Raw genomic sequence first — 20,430 nt, 5'->3', positions numbered from 1 at the left:
ATATTAAGTCTTTTAATATGCCATGTTTATGTTTTTTAACTGTTCAATTATCAAAAGGAAAAACTTATTATACTTGAATATGTTAAAAACTTTAAATCAAATAAATTATTTTGTTTTGCCATAAGGCAGTTTATTTTTTATGCTAGAGAAATTCCTACGAGAGTTGATTTGTGACAGTGGGGAATAAATGGGTATACACTTTACAAATAAGCAGCATTTAATTTAATTTTTAATGCATTACATTATGATCAACAAAATAATACTTTTTGTTTTATATTCCAAGGGTTTGAAAAATTTCCAAGACTAAAAAAAAAAAGAATTCAAAAAATAAAACAACTATGTTATAGTTCTTCATGTTTAATCTTTTTTGGACTTGGGAATGACCAAAATTCTGAAGGTAAACCTTTGACATCTCTTTCTCTTTTCGCAAATGCCGAGTATGAGGAGACACAATTCCCAATAAAATAGTTAGCTTGGCCTAATATAGCTAAATCTAAATGAGGGTTTGACTCTTCCAATTTTACAATACTGACATCAAACTTTCGTAAAGCTAACTTAAAGTCATCAATTAAGTGATTTGAATCTGAAGCTACAAAAATATATTTTATGTCATTTAACTTTTTCAATGCTCGTTTTACTTGTCTGAAAAAAAAAAGTATAATTTTAGAATATAATTTCAGTATTCAACAAAAATAGATATAGTTGTGTGAAGTCTTAACCTGCCTTTAAAGGTTACTGTAAAAGAGTTAAAAAAACTAGATAACAAGTAGATTGGAACCAAAGTAAAGAAAAGTCAAAAGGCCCCAAGGGTGGTTGGTGGCTGCGGTCTAGACACGTCGACGAATAGCATCGGGCTTGCGACTTGATGTGAAAATTCAGGTGTCATTGGGGAATAAAGCTAGTTCCACACCGTGTACGCGCGGAATAACGTTGGTGAAGAGAGTACTGGCCCTAACACCGATCCTTGGGGCATTCCGGCTCGAAAGGGGTGGGCTTGGGAGCATACTCCCTCGACACGGTAGCGAAACGTGCGATTACTGAGAAAGTCTCGTATTATTCATACGAGACGATCGGATACTCCGTACTACTATGAGCCCGTCGTGCAGTGTTTGCGTTTGGCAAATATGTGCTCCGTGATGCGGTGCGCTTGAATGTTTGGTGCGAAAACTAAACTGTTCGGCGATAGGCATGCCTTTCGTAGCCATGAAAGCACGTACGCGGGCTTGTACCAGACTTTCTTAAATTTTCCCAAAAGTTCTGAGAAGGCTTATGGGGCGGTAAAAATTGGGATTTGTGGAGGGCGTCTTGGAGGGGAACTTGACTTTGGCGTCCTTCTATCGCTGGGAAAGACGCCTTTGGTTATTGTCACGTTATATATGGTTACAAGAAGCTGCATAATAGCAGCTGTTAATTGTTTGGTCACTCTATTGTTAAAACCATCTGAGTAATAGAAAGGAATTTGTTATTGTTAATGCACCACTTTTATATAGCTACCTGATGTATGTGTTGCAATGTCATCTTCATAACTCTCTAAAAAGTTTCAATAAAACTTGTCCAGTGGTTAAGGAATGCACGGGTGACCAACATTGTTTTTATATAGGTTTTAATTTTATTGTTATTTACATAAATTTTTTAAAATGCCAATTTTAACAACAAAAGACATAACCAAATTTATATTTACTTACTTTATGATATCGGATTTTTCTGGGTAACACATTGATTGTGTTAACAAACCTCTTTCATTTTTATAGCCCACACATTGCGGTGCAGCAAACAATCTTGGACTGTCTTTAACATGTTGACAAGCTCTTATCCAATCCTGACCATTCCTCAAATGTAAACCAATGAAACCTCCACCGCTCATATTATTTTTGATAAAAGCTCTTGACTTATTTACTATGTTTTGATTCCATTTTAAATATTTATGTAGGTGTATGTTTTCCTCTTGAACAGGGAAGCTGGCTGGAGCACCTACAAGTTAAATCATTGTAAATCGGTTTGGAGTATAGATAAATTAAATATTTGTTGACACTGACCTCCATACATGTCACTGGACGGGTTGCTGCTTGAAAATGACAGCTTTATCTCAAAAGCATGTTTTGATATTATTGACAGTTGATTCATTCCTATTATTAGATGGAATCCTCAACACTGTTACCAACCACAACCATCAGCAGCAAAAAGGCGTCAGTCAAATAGGCAAAAATTCCACAGCTTGTAGCCTGTCCAGTGGATTATAGAGATCAGGGTTTATTGATAATATATGTATAGAACAAATTCTACATAAAAGCCTTATTATTGAAAAAAAAAAATGTAAACGACCCAAGTATGGGAAACATTTACATCATGGTTGAAATAACAAAAGTTTTTTTACCTATAGCTAAAACATAATATTATATAACCATGTTGTAACCCATTGGGAGTTAAAGGGTTAAAACATGTATTTAACTAAACAATGTCTAACTGTATTTTTACAATAATACAGATAATGTTAATTGCCTGTATATTAAAAAAAATATACATAACTTTCCAAATAAAATATATTTATTTTGAAATAAACATGTAACATTCCAATGCAATCTGTTTTCTCACCAAGTCTGGCTTACCCTACTACTATAACAGAATACCAGACACTTAAGATAGATTGAAAAATTTGCATCCCTTAGCTTCCTCAATTTTGGAATCAAGCTAGTGTGTTAAATGATTTTTAATAAGTAGTAAATATATTAAAAAAAATACCTGTAAAAGCTAAAACAGGCCAATCTGTGGAAGGATATTTTTGTTTCCATTTATCCATCATTGCTTCATTATGGGCATCATAATTTAGTGGTCCATAAAATTCAGAACCTACAAATTCTATATTAAAAGTATCCCAAAAAGGACCAAAAGGATTTCCTGACTTTGCATTACAACTATTTTGTACTTCACCACTTCTCTGGACATAACAAAAAGATATTCTTTTTTGTGGTTGCCAAATATTAGGTGCTATGTGATTCATGAAATCATCCATTGAAATCACTTTATGGTATAAAGCCAGAGACTCCACTTTAAAATATGTAGTAAAAGGTACTTGAATTGATTTTATTTCTCCATACCGGTATTCAACCCATGGGGGCAGAACAAGTGTACGGTTTATTCCTTTACTGAATGCTAAAGCTCCTAAGAAATGGTCTGCTTGATTACCAAATCTACCTGAAAATTTTATGAAGATAACTAACTTATCAAAATTATAAATTACTTTTAAAACGTGAAAAAAGCTCCACTTAACAACATAACATCCACCGTACTTCGCCTCAGGTGGTTTTGTCTTGTTTCTTTTGCGACAAAATTATATTTAAATATTATTTAGTTACATTATTTTATACAAGTATTCGAAAATAACATACCCATGCAGGGACAATATACAACATATCCATGATTATCATAACTTAAAACATTAACAAAATTAAATGCTAAAAGATATAGAAACATTTTTTATTTTTCTAGCACGTAATTAGGAGTTTGCAGCGGCAAAATATAAACAGCAATATTGTAAGTAACTGATCTCTAATCACAATCAGTTTGTCCAGTTTAGTTTAACAACTGACGTTAACAAGTGGACACAAATTCTTGAGTGTTGCCCAACATTAAACGATGTTACCAAATTATAATAAATTTGGGGGTCAATTAAAAAAAAAGGTCGGGTCTAAAATTATCTTGTGTGTGTGGTAACTTACTTTACTATTTTATCTACCAAATAAACTTGGTGTAAATCTGGTTAATTTAAAAAAACCAACTCCCATACAAAAATTAGACAAGTCTTTTACTTTTGGCATCTATAATTAGAAGACTGAAGTTTTTGGTAGTTTTAGTTTTAATCGCCATTTTCTTTTACCTTCATGTTGGTAAGAAAATCTAGTTTTTGCTTGTCATTTATTTACTTGGAGAACTCAAAAGGTATAGTAATATTTTAAGTAGTTAAAAAATCCAAGAATGGCTAACATAGCTGCCAAACGTATTAAAAGGGAATTTAAAGAAGTAATGAAAAGCGAGGAAGTAGCGGATGGAACTTTGAAATTAGAATTGGTCAATAACAGCTGGACAGAATTAAAAGGACAAATAGCTGGTCCTTCTGAAACTCCATATGAAGGAGGAAAATTCATTCTTGAGATAAAAGTACCGGAGACATATCCTTTTAACCCACCTAAAATTCGGTTTTTGACGCGAATTTGGCATCCGAATGTTTCTTCAGTGACAGGTGCGATTTGTTTGGATATTTTGAAGGATCAATGGGCTGCAGCGTTAACTCTGAGGACAGTACTTCTCTCTATACAGGCTTTACTTTCTGCCGCAGAACCGAACGATCCACAAGATGCAGTTGTTGCAAAACAATATAGAGAGAACATTGAACTTTTTAACTTGACTGCACAGCATTGGACTAATGTTTATGCTGGTGGTCCAAACCTGGTATTAGATTTCGTGCAAAAGGTGCAAATGCTAACTGATATGGGTGTTGATGAACATCAAGCACGGGTAGCATTGTCAACTTTTGATTGGGAGTTGGAACGAGCTACAGAACAGTTGTTCAGTTAGTCTGTTGTAATTTAAGAGTTTGAGACATACACACAGCAATCAATGATACCTCACATATGTTAGTGTTTTTGGTAGAGTTTTATAAATGCAGGACTAAGGATATTTTCCCATAAATTAAAAGAAAAAAGTTCTTAGTGCAGAAATAGTGTTGTGGTAAATAAGTTTCCTTTGCTTTTCCATTTATTACAGTACATACTCAAAGCTAGATATTCCTTAAAGGTAGTTTTGTTTCAACTTGAAACTAGAGTTATTACTAAAAAGCATTTAAGTTTGCTTGTAGTATATAAATATCGTTAATCAAACATAAAATATATTAGCTTTATTTAAATGCATTCATTTTGTTTTATCTTTATATATTTTTAAAAAGGAGCAAAAAGTTTTCATAAATTTTGAAAATGCTCAAAAGCCTTAGGATATGGGTGACCTTAGCAATTTAGTTTTTAGGAAAAATGAAATATGTTTTCCCTTTGATTCATGGTCAATAATAAGTGATTTTGAAATTTCCTGGCTGTGTAATATCTATTAAAAGGGAAAAATTACCAATAAATGTTAATTTTACAATTACTAAAGGATAAACCAACTGATAATAATTGTAAAAATAAACAATTCCAATATTTGTGATGGGTTTTTTGTAAACGTGTAATCTGTAAAGAAGTACACTGGTTTAGAATTTTGCTTTGAGCTGAAATATTTATGGGCTTGTTACCACATAAGACTCACTGTGACAGACACACAGAGACATTGTGAAAACAGAAGCGGTGTGAACGTAGGAACCAACTAATTATGTTTAACTGAAAATCTTTGTTTATTTTACTATCAGTTTCAATTACCATAACACCTGTACAGAAATAATATTTTCCTCTGTTTTTCAAAAGAGCATTTTAGGATTGTCATATTTGAACATGGTTTTTCCAGTCAAAGCCCATGGTTACATTTGGAGCACTATGAAATACTGGAGCAACAAATACACTTGCACCACAATCTTTGCTTCCTACCTCCATCATATCACTAAATTATAAATTTGTAAAGTAATGAATCAAATTTCCGTTCTGTGTGATTAATAGGAAACTAAAAAATCATTACCCTTTTTTAGTCATATTCGACTACTATACCTAGTTGCTTTTATTTTTCCACCTGTAGTGCTACTTCTGATGTTTGCTTTTTCATGGTGACAATCCTTATTTTAATTATTATAAAAATGGTGACATATTGAAAGATACTTTTTCTATATTACTTTTTAAGGCAAGTGCATTTTTTCTCCTGTCATATTGACATTGTAAAAGATTTTGTTGTGGAAACTTCATCCATAAAGTACATAAATATTAGTAACTAATTTTAATGTTTTGTAAATGTGGTGGCTGATACATCTAAAAGTCAACAAGAACTAGAGAAAGTGTTGTATGTAATTTTTGTTTTAGTATATATGTGAAAATTTATAAAAACATGAAATTTAAACCATAAAAGCATTTTAATTTTTCTTCCTGTCACTTTTACATAGCTTCTATATAAATAAAAATCATTGTTTCTATGTTTGTCTACAGTGGACTAAACCACTTAATAAATTGTGTTGAAAGTTAGAGCAATATTCTTAGGTCTTTCATACACAAGGCAAAGTAGAACTTCGAAAAGTGACGATTTTATTCGATAAGCGACTTGCGCAATACAATTTCATAGAGCTTTCTGCACAGCGAACATCGCCGACATTTCTATCGGTCATCGCCAAATACAGTTGCTTGCAACTTTAGTCAAGATCGTCGTGAGAAAAGCCACTGCAATTTTCAACGTTGCGAGGAAAATCTATACAGTTTGTATATAGTCGTTATGCCTGTACTGACCAAATACGCGCGAAGATTCACGTTGACACTTCAACATTGTGTGTACGATCTTGACACAGGTTGCGAGTGACTGGCTTTGGCGACGACACGACAGAAAGAAATATCGGTCGATTTGTGTCGTGAATTCGCTCGTGACTATACGCCACTAACGTGACAGTCACATCGATTCTGTAGTGGGCAAATAGCAGTTTTTCTACTCATTGGACACAGAATCATTCACAAACTTTGTAACACACGTCGTTGTGGTCAAAGACGTGGTGTTTATTGACGTTATTGGTAAACTGTTACGCAAAAAAGTAATATTCAAATTTAAAAATTTTATTTCAGACAAAAGAAAAACAAAGTATATGTTGGATTTAGATTTATTAAGCTTTCACAGCATAAACACGTGGTGGGAACAAGGATTTCTTCCTAATTTCCTTGCGTGTTTTAAGTTTGGCTTCATGTTTTGTTAAAGCCTTACGCATAGCACGGGTCTTCTTGGGTCTGAGGTCCAATGGCTTGTATTTTTTATTTTTATAATGGTTTCGGAGATTGACCTTCATTTTCTGATGGTAAACAATGTAGACTCGTGCAATAGCTTTCCTCACCACTCGTCTGTAAGAGAACATTTACACAATAATATTAGAACAATATAGATATAAGTAACAACTAACAACACATTGTCTTATAAAATATATTGTATTAACAAATATAAAAGAACTGGTATATGTATGAACTTGTGACAAACTTATCTTATGATTGGTTTAGGTACAAATTTCGATGTTTAACCTTTGTTTCAATCCAAAGCATTTAAGTAAGTAGAGGAACATCAATTTCCATACATGGCAGCCATCATGATAATTGACTTTATAGATAAAATTGTGAGATAAGCTGATATTGTAATTTATGGGTTAATAATGCTACAAAATTATTAGAGTAAAAGTTTATCAACAGAAATATCTTGAAATTTTCGAGTTTTAGCTTACAGTGCAGTTTTGCCTATGGTTAAGGTTTAGGATTGGAACCTGGTATAAAGGGCTATAATAGGTCTTTTCACAAATTATACTATGAACTGAGAACTTTTATAAACCAATATGAGCATTTCTCTCTAACACTTAGTATAATTATATACTTTGGGTTGCTACACCAATAGAGTATTATTTTCTTAATGCAGCTAAGCAATAAAACTGAACTCTTCAGCCATTACTACAGATGCTTATGTTTTTTAAATAGTGTTACAAAAAGCACACTTTAATAATTGCTAATTCAACATTTTCAATAATAATAAAAGTCAAAACTTCAAATTGTTAAGAAATGAAACTTAGATTTCACCCAGCAGCATGGAACAATAGAGGTACTTAAGATGTGTAGTTAGCAGAGGATAGGAAAGATTAGTTTGACATTGAACAGTAGTAGATGCCAGCAGCAAGTCCGGCTCGCCCGCTGCGTTACCATGACCACAAAGAAGACAGACATTAAAGAAAGTAATAATGTTACATCAGATAAGTGTGCATTCTGGAGACCTAATTTTAATAGTCTTTACCTACCAACCCTTCTCTGATTAGGAAAGGATGGAAAGAGGAAGCAGATTTAATGCAGGCGGGGATGCATAAGAAGGGGAAGTATTATCTTACTGGGGGTCTCCTCCTCTGTTAATTAAAGGGAGACATAGCATCTGCATTGTGGATATATATGGGTCAGGTTTTTTAGTATAAAAATAAGTAGAGAAAATCAGGAAGTGTTACATTTTCTGTATATCTAAATTAGAAGAATTTTAAAATTGATAAATTGCATGTTATTCACAATTCTACAATATTTTAAAAAGCATTTTTCTTGCATTAATTAAATATCATATGCCCATACTTGACAATATTATTTCAATTTCACTCACAATTTTTTCATATGAACAGAAAAAGAGCAATGTTATGATTTTTACCATGTATGCAATGACATTCTGTGAAACCAGTTATTCAAATGAGGCATTGGATTTAAACAACGAATAGAATAAACAGTAACACTGAAAACAATAGAAGTACTTGTAAGAGACAAAATTCTTAAAGTACAATATAATTTTTTTACAAAAAGAAAATCAACTTCAAAACAAAATATTCAAACACAAAAATGCAATTTAAAATAGCTATGTATTCTTGTATGACACAGTGACTACTTTGTTGCAAAAACTGCTATAAATTTTCAGCAAATCGTTTTAAGTGTTTTTTTTTTTTATCATAATTAACTTACATTTTAGAGAGTTTTGAAGCAACACCTCCGGTGACTTTGGCAACTCTCAGATTAGTCAGCTCAGTCTTCAGCTCTTCAAGTTGCTTGAAGAGTTCTTTCTTATCCTTAGTTCGCAATTCGGAGCACTTGACTTTACCCTGTTTTAAGAAATGAAGAATATAACTAATACACTTTCTCTGTATAATACCACTTTTAACTTTGTACTGCGGTTTAAAATTGTGGTAACATAATAAATAAATATGAAAACAATGCAAAGCTGTCCCATTGTTGAGGTTAGAATCAATAACTATTTCAATATAAAAACAAAATGACAGAAATATTTTTTAGCATTAGTTGAATTTATTTAGTTTTACATTTTCTTATTAAAATAATAAAGATTTAGTAACTGATTTCAATCCTAAAAATGGATTTTAGCTTAATAATATCGTACCATTTTGAAATTTACACCTCCTGTCACCACTATTTTGACATAAAGAAATTTGAAAGACACAAATTTTTAAAACGTGCGGTGACCAAAGAGCTCAGATGAAGAATTAAGAGCGTATAAAAGACACAGAGTGTGGCTTTACAAAGCAATAATTTATGGTTTTGTCACAGACTGTATAAGGCGAAAGTACATAAGATGGACTATAGTGTTAAATTTAAATAGTTTGATAATTCTTCATCTGAGAGTTTGAATAACGAAAACGTAATAGGAGGTTGCAGTACCGCATGTTTAATCGTTGGTTTCTGAGACCAAATACCTCTATAAAACTTATTGTTTTCTTTGTTTTGTCAAGGACAATGAGAGGAATGACAATGTGTTTTATTCTGAGATTTTGGTCCCAGAAACCATGGATGAAATGTATCAGAGAAATAATATTAAGTGAATACACCAATTGAAAGTGAATCAGTAATTGATAGTTTTGGATTTGATTCCTTTTTATTATATATACAATAATTTATTATTAAGTCGGCTTAACGGCTTAAATAACGGCTTATTAAAATAATTGCTTTGAAATTTTTGGACTTGGCATTAAAATCGACAATAACTCAGGTATCACACGATTCTGCCTTGTTATCTCGTAGATAACGTTTGTGATTTATTAGGAAATTTTTAGCATACATAACACTGGTACTGGTGCGATTTTAAAATAATTCGAGTTCAAATTTACAAAAATTAGTTTTTCACGGTTTTCAATAAATTCTGAGTTATATAAAAAAAGGCCTGAGACAAAATTGTAGATATCAAATTGGCCCATTGAAAACCTCTAATCACGTTTTTTAATAAGACCTATTGTTTCTAAGATATAACGGTTCAAAAAGTTGGAAAAATCGTATTTCGCACTTGTCGCGACTTCGTCTACGTGAAAGATATTTTTTTTGGAAAATACGAATGAGGATGCTTATTTTTTTCTACTGCTACTATTTTGTGTAAATTATCAAGTATCTTTGCTGAATTAATAAGAGCTTCACATTCCATAAGAAAGTTCACCTCCCAATTCAGACCTTTAGGACCACACTGTTGATTTGGTAATCTCAGAATATACCTATACATACTCCTTTGATAATTCTGACCTACTTGGCTTTTTATGTAGTATATTTAAATTATTTTGAATTAGGAATGTCAGTATTATTTTCTTAAGATTGAAGTATGTTATAATAAATTAATTCCGTTAATATTCTCAAAGAAGTAAGATGTCTAGTAATCTAAAATAACTGTTTAACCTTTGTATACATATTTAATGATCCTGTATCAACTAAATTATATCCAATATGTTTGAGTAGGAATAAATATTTTCCGAATCAGTCTAAGTGTCTTTTTGGTTTGAGAATGATCCCATCATCAACATCTACCATTTCAAAACACACGACCTCGTGACTTTCGTAAAATCCTTTCTTAATGCGCGCCTAATGTATATAGTATAGTTTGTCTCTTTTAGGATGGATTAGTTAGATTGACAACTGAAGTATTGAATTAATTATGTATGAGGATCAATGTAGTACTTAATGGTGTCATAATGTCCGACCGTACGCGCATAACGTAGTATGGAGAATAGGTCTTAGTTAAATTAATCTGACAAATGTGTACTGTAATTTAGGTATTTTGTGATGAATGAACAAAAAATCATGGCGAGTGAGATTTGAACTGTTTCTTTTGGCAATTTTTTTAGATTTTTATCACACGTCCAGTTTTGTGTGTTGTGCCGCTGTAAGCCGCCCTTTGACACTCCGGGGAAGAAGACGAATCGAATGATACCTCACTTCCCAAAATCGGTTCGGTCGTTTAGGTTCTAGGCCGTCGCTATAGAATTTACATAATTACAAACCCACATACATAAAAACAAACTTACATACGCAAGAAAATCATTACCCTCTTTATCAGTTGGGCAAACTTAAGAAGATATTGGGTTAAATTGTCTTATATTTAGGATGGTCGTATAATAATCATGTGAAATAAAATAAGCTGCTATATTAAACATTCATAAATTAAATTTATTGTGCAAGTAATTTATATTTAGCTTATTAATATTTTCACCATTTGTGTAAATAATATATTATTCAATTCTTTCTATCTACAATAAAATAATAAAATATACTTTGAATAAATACTTAGCTAAAACGTAATTATGTATTTTTAAAGCATTTTATACTTAATTTTAAAATATTTCTTAGCAAAATTTAAGGCTCGGTATTAACAATAACAATTGTATGAATTGCCGACAAATTGCCGACGTAGAAAAATGCAAGAGGAACAACCGGTCCTAGGAACGCTTCTGAGCCCACTTCATGTCGTCTGCACGGGGCTTGCAGCCGGTGAGCGCCTCTATGACCAACTCCAATGTCGACCAGAAGTGCAGCTTCTCCAGGGGCCAGTTCAGCCAGCCCGTGGTGATACAGAAGTAAGTCTCGTGCGGCGCCACGTGGTGTATGCGGTGGTGACGGCGAGGCAGCACTATGTGCCACTCTTGCAGCCACACCACCCACACTGGGAGACCAAAGTACGTATGTGACCATTTGTGTATCTGGAAATGAACAAGAAAAGAATACAGAAACGGAAAATTTAAAAAACAAAAACATACACCGAATGATTTTTTTATTATCATAATCATAATATTGAACGATTAAATTAAACATTCAAAGGTATAATTATTTGCATAGAGCTGAAAATAGGTTGGAATGTTCGTAATAGCATTACATTTATATATGAACTAACCCAACACCTATTTCACAAAAAAATATTCAAGGTCAAAGGTAGAAAATGAGTTTTAGCGCTAAAGGACATACATCTTTTCATCTGCATCAGCCATCACTCATATCTGAATTCACTCACATGACATGTCCGTACCCCGTTAATTTTTTGATTCTCAATATGTCTTATCACTGGCTGAGAGTGACTTCCTTAATGATACCTGTAACATCCTTTCATCCAAAACTTTGGTCGTTCTACATTTTGATACATAAGTACGACACACACTCAGGTCTCACGATCAACTTGTATCATCAATAGTTATTAAAATCATTTTATCTAATTTAACATGATCTTTTAATAAATGAAATTACATTCAATACTAATTAGCGTCTCGTTTTCCGTAAATTAAAAAATGACAAATCTTCATAGACTTCAGTTATACTTTTCTGTTTATAATTTAATCGATCGGTTGTTAACCACTGAAGGTGATTATTCATACGGCCACGTAGAAGCTATGAATAATAAACGAATTTACGATACAGCGGACATTTTTTTAATATACATATACATCGTAAGTGAATTTGATGTGGGAGGGGTGAGGAAATACATAAGAACTTAATCTTTATTGAATATGAATCAAAAAATTACGTAGAAATTGTTGGTAATAGAGGGAACTTTACCTGATTAGTCATGGCGACGAATATACAGCATAGGTACCAATAGGCGATCCAGTGGAATTGCTGTGCAATGAGATCGGAATCGTAGGTTAGTAGCTGCCATACTATCCTCGCCAACACCGGTACTGTTATAGCGAAGTTATCACCGTTTGTTTCTATGAAATCGTGACGTGTTATTGAAGTAGGATCGATATGGTGTTCACGAAATGGCCTTATAAAGTTCTGGAAAAATTTCATTCAAATTTGTTTAATTAACATGTTGTATTGTATTGCATTATTTACTAGTCCTAATGTATTGTCGCAATTGTATTGTAAAAAAATAAATATATTTACCTATACATTGAGTTATCATTATAATCTAAGGATATCAATTTAAACATATCTTTACACGAGTGATACAGTTGATTAACATTACGAGAAATTAAGATTACACAGCTATGGACAATGTTATTCAATTGCAGTATTTTCAAGTTACTTGTTTTACGTTACGTTACCTTATGACTTCTATTGGATCAAACTTGAAGCGTGAATAATCTCTCCGCTCATGCTTTTTAACTAAACTGTTAATTTACTAAGCAGTTTAATCTATATACATCTAATATAAGTAATAAGAATTTAATTGATGTACTGGAAATTTTGGTCAACATAGATAAAAAGCGAGACTAAAAGAGATTGAAACAGGCAAAGAGAATGCACATTACGTTTCATACAAGGCATGAAAAAAAAGTATTTTTAAACTACAACTGTGTGAAGAGGAGTGAACGCAAGAATAAGATGCTTCATAATTTTGCGAGTAATAATTCGCAGTCGTCAATTATGGACCACCAGAGCTGGGCATTAACTCGTTAATCCGTTAATCGTTAATTAACGAAGTTAACATTTTGCTTAACGGATTAACTTTTAAGTTAACTTCAAAAAGTGTTAACGCTTTTTTAACTTCCGTTAAACTCAACTTCCGTTAATAAAAGTCCGTTAATCGTTAAATTAGAAACTTGGAGACGTGCTGTCATTTTGTTTTAATTACGCGCCACGCCACGCTCGTAAGTTCAGCTATGTTGGGCGACTGTCGGCGACTCGAATAGTGAACGAACTAGTTGATTATTGATATATGTGAAGTTCGCGTGCAAGTGTGATGTATCAGAGCGTCTGGAAAGACGTGACCAACAGGACGAAATCAAAAGAAGGTTCGAAATATGTAGTATATTTCGTTATGAGTATATAAAACAAGAGTATGTAATAGCCCACATTCCGAACTCTCTTAGTCCCTGCAATACGACACTTTTTGAGCAACTGTATAATCACTTTTTTACTCGTGCTTTTTCTCTAGCTTTTCCAAACTCGTGCGTTCTCTTTCCCAACTGTCAAAATAATGTCTATTAAAAGAAAAAACCAACCACGAAGTTTTTACAAAAAAAAAAATCATTGAAGTTTTTATGATTCATGCAAATATTGCTAAAAAGAAGCTCCTAATTTGTTACAATGTCAGATTTAATGATCTTATTCAATGAATTAGGTTAGGTTTCATTTTATGAAATAAATCATTTCATTTTCATTTCATATCAATAAAAATAATCTATTGAAGACTTGGCCGTTTGGGCATAGTTCCCTTTGCCTACCCAGAATGGGTGAAGAAAACAAAAAAAAATCTCTGTATTCTTTTACGGTTGGCGCCATTTTTCAAACATTTTAGTTAGTTGAGTTTATTGTGTTTTTATTATTCTATTAAAATGCTTCATTTTTTCGCAACTGTATTAAAAATAGTAGTTCAGTGCACGTGCGAAGCTGTCATTAGAACTTGTTCCATCTGTCAACCCTCACCTTCGGCTGCGCCTCGGCTCGGGTAGACATTTGTCGGAACTCTTTGCAATGACAGGCTTTCTGCACTCGTAATGAAATATACTATAAACTATAATGCATTCATACTTGTCTCTAATACTAATGTGAACATTCTATAAATGTATAGTCAAATTACTATTTTAAACAAGTGTCGCCACAAAAGTGTAAAATTAGTATGTATAATTTTGGTATGGTTAACTGTTAACGATTAACTTTAACTTGCGTTAAATTTTCGAAATTTTAACGCTTTAACGATTAACGAAGTTAATTTTTTAATTAACGTATTAACGATTAACGAAGTTAACTTTTCGATTAACTGTGCCCACCTGTGTGGACCACATACAATATTTGTGTAAAAATGATTGTACTAGGAATTTATATAAAGTCAATTAATTTCTCTTAAGTATACTACTTATAAAATACATAAGGGCGTTTTAGTCCACCTATTCCTATAGCTCCAATGGCGTTCAAGTATATCAAAGCACATTTCGTTAAAATGCCAAAGACTAAACGACTGCTGTACTGACTGCTTTTCTGCTATACTATGACTCAATTAGCTACAAATACTTAATGAAGCATATGTTGTCAACTATAATAACTCTAGTCTCATTTGATTTACTGTGAGGGGAAGATACAATGTTAAAACCGTCATATTGATAATGTCAGCTTTGTTATGTACAATATTTGATAACATTGGGAGCGTCTTCTCCCACCTTGATTTATCCACGATCGTAACACTGTTTGCAATGTCATGCCAGAAGAAGGTACAAGAAGGTACCGAATAGATAGTGAACGCTAATAAAAGAGTAGCGCCCACGTCGGTCATCAAATATCAAATAATGTCCAATAAGAGAACTAGCAGGTTTTCCCCTTTTAATTTTGCACACGAAGTGTCACTAATAATGCAATAACAATTCCCAGTCGACGTTCATTTTACACAGAGTCAAGTAATTCAATGGAAGTTTTATTTTTGTACCAGAATTAACTAACGAAAAACCTCAAGTAATGGAACCAGCACAGCGGACTAAGTAGCGTTTCTGCAGCAGAAGACAACTTGATAAGGAAAGTCTTTTGAAAGCCAGATCTTTTACTATGATTAATATGATATGATATTGCAGCGATGGAAGAAACCACGGAAAAAGTGTGAACGATTTTCGTGAACAAACGTGAATTTTAATATAAAGGTACCTACCAACAAGCGTATCAAGATCATCAAGTATCAAGAAACATCGGGAGCTCAAACAACCTAATCGTGTTAAGAATCCCGATTCTCATGAACATTATTTGTTTTATAATTAGCATGTTTTATAATTAGGCGGAAAAAAGAGTCAGGATTGAGCAAATTTGAAGATAGCGTCACATTTCCTTACACGAGAGAGAGAGAGAGAGAGTAAATGTAATGTTTACATGAGCGTTCATAAACCAGTGAATAGATTATAATTAGAATCCGGTAGTTCAGAATCTAAATAAGTATATTGAATCAATTTATTGGATTTTAAAAACAACATTATAAGAATGATCTTATTTTTATGAAAACTACAAATTTATACGACTAGTAGAGATTTAACCTTACCAAAAAACAAACTTCGATTTTTTACTGATTTCGAATGTTTATCTTAAACTAATTCGAGGGTCTACTGTTCTTAAGAAACGGGATTCTTACCACGATTAGGCTGTTTGAGCTCCCGATATTTCGGCACAGTTGCATGCGCTATGTTCAAGGGTTGACAGAATCCAGTTTCTTACGAACAGTATATTAGTAAAAACCACGATAGTTTGAAGTTATAATTCGAGGGTCGTTCAAAAGATAATTAAAACATATTTTTTCTAGGGAATTATAAAAAGTTTAAAGAAAACGATTTCACGCGTTAACGCTCCCGATCAGCTGTTTTCCATATTTCCTCTGGAAAAGATATCTCCCAAAACTTTAATAAGCTTCTGTTGTAAGTAGTTTTATTACTGTCTCTATAGATGTATGGATAAATATTAAATGATGTGTCTGTATGTAACATGAAGTCTACTAATATTATTAAGAGAAAAGATTTCATTGTTTGTTTGCATTGAATAGGCGTTGAAACTATAATAAGTTCGATTTGAAAAATTCTTTCACTGTTAGAAAGCTACATTATGATGCGCTATATTATAACTAGATTTTTTTTAATTAAGCGCGGACGAAGTTGCAGTGGCACTGATAGTGTAACATGAAAATCTGTCGTTATCGATAAAAAACCATTTTTAAAATGTTTGGCTTTTCGTTAGTATTTGGATACAAATAAATTAATTAAAATATTGCATTAAAGTTTTAATTATTTTCTATGTTATATTTGCAAATGATATAGTAATATTAATTTCATAGAAAATGTATTGCTAAGGTAGTTTAGAACTAGGAGACAGACATAGGAACTTTTTTATCTTGTGTGCATTTTTGTTTTCCGCGCGGACGGAGTCGCGGGTAAATGCTAGTAACCAAATAAAAGCTTGTGCTATGTGCTAAGATCTTTCGGCTTAGTTGGAATTAAGATTATTGGGCTCAATAATATATGTCCTATGAACACAAGAATACTGTTTGAATTTGCTAACTGTTTAAACACATTGGTGAAAGTGATCATGTGCTGTATGCAACCCTAATAACTATATTTTAAACTATACAAAATAAAGATTTATGGTTTTCACAGGTGTTAAAATCCAAAGTAAAAGTGTGATTTTGGCATGCATGTATGTACTATTGACCATACTTTTATATGAATAGATCTACCAAGAGTGCAGAATTGAATTATGCTAAGCAATGCAAAAAGCAGAATACTCTTTTGTTGCCTTTTTCATACAAATCTAGATTCAAGTCATCACAATGTATTATATTATTTTATTTATTTTTATAACAGAAAGGGATCAAACAAACAGCGGGAACAACAAGATGAATTATAATTTTGAAAATTGAAATAGAAAAAGATTTGAAAACAAAGTATAAACTAAATTGAAATTTTATGATACATAGAGTAATTAAATCATTATTTATTTACAACAAATAATAATCTTCAAAGGTTTTAGATTTTTTTTATTTCAATTATAATTTTCATCAATGTTATACTCTAACCTGATAAATGAGGATTCATAATCCAGAGATAATATGTACTGATTTAGAAGGTAAGAAGTAGATACAAGAAAATTAAAATGATGTGAGATTTCATCAAGTAGTCTTTTTAAGTTTAGTTTTATGGGATATAAAAATCCATAATAGATATGTTACCAAAAATGTAACTTATTTAGCTTATGAAAATGGCAAACAGGTGGTAAGTTATTGATTTGTATGATTATTCTCTAGTCACGTCATATACCTTGCCAATTAAAGGTAAATCTACAGCTCCCCAAGTGTCAGCTGCCCAATGTACTATGCCAGAGGCAAAGTCTGCGGTCAACACTCCTGCTATTGCTGCAAAGAATAGTGACGCATCTGCTCTGACATACCGGGCCATGAGCAGCCCTGCACAAACAGTTAATGTGCAACAAAACACCACACACACCCATTCCTGAAGTCTCTTTCCTGTTTACAAAGAATACTAGTTAGTGGTTTAGTTTACATTATCATAGGGTGTCTTGTTTTTGCACAGCAGCCCCATATTGTTTGTCCATAAGAGTATTTAAACTTCAATGGTATGTCCTTATCATTATAATAATCTCCTTGAAGAAAAATTATTTCCTGTTTACGAAATGTATCACTATTTTGAATAGTATGAAGGGCTTCAGTAAAATCAAATTAAAAAAAATAATAAACTTTGTATTAAAAAAAATCTTGATAGCTCAAGACATCACAGACACTTATCACTACTTTACTAACTCTATTATTATTGAAAATACAAAGATAAACTATACACTGAATATATACGGAATTTACTTGAGTACATAATAAATATACGCTATTGGTTGCTAAGAAGTACCATTTACGAAGTTTGTAGCCTAACCTACCTGGACTGTACAACTCGGCGAGCTCTTGAGCACCTCGATGCCGTGGGCCCCATCTCGGTTGTTTACCTCTGTCACTCATTAATTGCGTATTTGCATTAGGATCATCTTCAGACATGGAATGTTCGAGGATTTCTCGTTCTGTTTTTACCGGTGCCAATAATGTAGTAGCCATGCTACTTGCGTATTCAAAACGTTCACATCCTAAACTACCGAGGCCGTCTCTTTTGGCACACGGTGATATGGGTAGTGGTAGAGTCATTGCTTGACCTGTTTATAATTAAAAATATTCAATACTATCTAAAAATTGCAAGGAATATACGACAACAATTTGAGTATCAATATATTTTTGCTTATCAACGATGTAGCGACATCGTACAAAGATTATTCGCGTCACGCGTGACAATTTATCACTACAAAGTTACACAGTCACAGCTACAGCTGTCTTCTATGTACGATAAACTTACAAATTCCAATTCGACTTGTTTTTGACATTGACATTAACATACTTCTAGCTTCTAGCAGTATATATACGCGGCTTCGTTCGCGTTAAATACGAGTTAAATACTGAGTTCGGTTGGTATTATAATTTTTAAGGTTATTTATTTTACTTTTACTTATACACAATACAAATTAACTTATAACATTACATCAATGCATCATACATTTTATCAAATTAACAGTCTTAAATATACGCTGCAAGTTTCTTACTATAAAAATGATGATATTCTATACAACTATCTAACCCCCCTTTCATTTTCGCATTAAAAAGGTGCCTATGTCTTTTCTCAGGCTGTAGAAGTCTGTATACCAAATTACACTTATATAGGTTCAGTAGTTTTAGCGTGGAAGCGAGACAGAGTTACTTTCGCATTTATAATAATAGTAAGGATCACTTGCGGCCTCACTTGCGGCAGTCAGAAAAGTATCAAACGTACATTGTCAACTTGACAGCGTCATTTTATGGCCAACTAGCTAACGCCCGCGACTCCGTCCGCGCGGAATCTATATATATATAAAAGAAAGTCGTGTTAGTTACACTATTTATAACTCAAGAACGGCTGAATCGATTTGACTGAAAATTGGTGGGCAGGTAGCTTAGAACCAGGAAACGGATATAGGATAATTTTTACCCCGTTTTCTATTTTTATTCCGCGCGGACAGAGTCGCGGGTAAAAGCTAGTTTAATATAAACTTAATTAGTAGCCTATGTGTTAGTCCAAACTATGTTCTACATTGATGCCAAATTTCACCCAAATCCGTTAAGCCGTTCTGAAGATACCTGCCAACAAATATCCATCCATCAATCTATATATTCCCCCCATTCATAATATTAATAATATAATAATAATAGTAAAGTAACAAGTAAGAAGTTAGATTAGATGAGGCAGCTTCGGCGGTTTAATATTGCCATTTTCATAATCTTGCCATAGAATATCACGCATGATGTTAAGACTTGTAGGTTATTTTGATAATGTATTTGGATGTATATTTTTAAATAGTAAGGAATTGCTGTGAAATTCAGGTCATAAGTTGTAAATCAATTGCTTGGAGTTGCAACATGGACGACGTTCGGAAAAAGTTAGGAAATTTTTCTTTTTTCATATTGATTGAAAATCGTTTGAAAGTTAATACTTTATGTGTAATACAAAAAAGTTTGAAATCGATAAGGCATAAATGCACTTGTTAATTAGTTTCATGTGGATGAAGTCGTGGGGAACAGCTAGTATTTTAAAATGTTTCAACTGTCACTAGATCACTACTCGCCACCGAAAAATAAACTCGCGGGATATTTTTACTTAACTTTTGACGGTTGTAGAAAGGAATTCACTGTAAAATAAATCGTTCGTAAGTATTATAAATGCTTTGCCAACTGAGTAAAGCCTGGGCTAGACACTAGTATTTTAAGAAACAATCTGTAGATAGACCAAAAAATACAATAATATATGTAGGAAGGAGATAGATAATAGACTGACAAGGCTATCTGAACCGGTGGGTATAAGTCAAACTAAACTTTGATAGGTTACTAGCGCCCCCAGTCAACGTCAAAAAATGTCACAAGATCTTATTTTGTACTGTAGCTGCATTCATTTACTTGTGATTTACCACTAGCCTCTAGTACCAAGTATATTCTTTATCTGAGACTAGCCTAGTG

The 20,430-nt window shown here is 32.7% G+C and overlaps 4 protein-coding genes across 4 annotated transcripts; 1 reads left to right on the top strand and 3 right to left on the bottom strand.

The window, feature by feature from the left end:
- Nucleotides 1-7: 7 nt before the first annotated feature.
- On the bottom strand, nucleotides 8-3,568 carry LOC106710743 (GDP-fucose protein O-fucosyltransferase 1). The gene is made up of 4 exons (XM_014502902.2): nucleotides 3,387-3,568; nucleotides 2,740-3,192; nucleotides 1,686-1,971; nucleotides 8-642 (listed from the first exon to the last, which is right to left on the bottom strand). The coding sequence occupies exons 1-4, from the start codon at nucleotides 3,469-3,471 to the stop codon at nucleotides 342-344; spliced, it is 1,125 nt and encodes a 374-aa protein (XP_014358388.2). The 5' UTR covers nucleotides 3,472-3,568; the 3' UTR covers nucleotides 8-341.
- Nucleotides 3,569-3,869: 301 nt separating this feature from the next.
- On the top strand, nucleotides 3,870-4,808 carry LOC106710753 (ubiquitin-conjugating enzyme E2-22 kDa). Its single transcript, XM_014502912.2, has one exon. The coding sequence runs from the start codon at nucleotides 3,973-3,975 to the stop codon at nucleotides 4,570-4,572; it is 600 nt and encodes a 199-aa protein (XP_014358398.1). The 5' UTR covers nucleotides 3,870-3,972; the 3' UTR covers nucleotides 4,573-4,808.
- Nucleotides 4,809-6,753: 1,945 nt separating this feature from the next.
- On the bottom strand, nucleotides 6,754-9,156 carry LOC106710748 (60S ribosomal protein L35). The gene is made up of 3 exons (XM_014502907.2): nucleotides 9,061-9,156; nucleotides 8,631-8,767; nucleotides 6,754-7,004 (listed from the first exon to the last, which is right to left on the bottom strand). The coding sequence occupies exons 1-3, from the start codon at nucleotides 9,061-9,063 to the stop codon at nucleotides 6,773-6,775; spliced, it is 372 nt and encodes a 123-aa protein (XP_014358393.2). The 5' UTR covers nucleotides 9,064-9,156; the 3' UTR covers nucleotides 6,754-6,772.
- Nucleotides 9,157-11,263: 2,107 nt separating this feature from the next.
- On the bottom strand, nucleotides 11,264-18,806 carry LOC106710805 (plasmanylethanolamine desaturase). The gene is made up of 5 exons (XM_014502974.2): nucleotides 18,743-18,806; nucleotides 18,279-18,545; nucleotides 17,651-17,856; nucleotides 12,483-12,701; nucleotides 11,264-11,635 (listed from the first exon to the last, which is right to left on the bottom strand). Exons 1-5 carry the CDS (start codon nucleotides 18,780-18,782, stop codon nucleotides 11,375-11,377), a joined length of 993 nt encoding a protein of 330 aa, XP_014358460.2. The 5' UTR covers nucleotides 18,783-18,806; the 3' UTR covers nucleotides 11,264-11,374.
- Nucleotides 18,807-20,430: the final 1,624 nt, after the last annotated feature.

This window comes from Papilio machaon, chromosome 1 (genome assembly GCF_912999745.1).
Source record: "Papilio machaon chromosome 1, ilPapMach1.1, whole genome shotgun sequence".
Taxonomy (NCBI): domain Eukaryota; kingdom Metazoa; phylum Arthropoda; class Insecta; order Lepidoptera; family Papilionidae; genus Papilio; species Papilio machaon.
The sequence above is the reverse complement of the archived record's forward strand: the minus strand, read 5'-3'. Positions and strand labels throughout refer to the sequence as shown.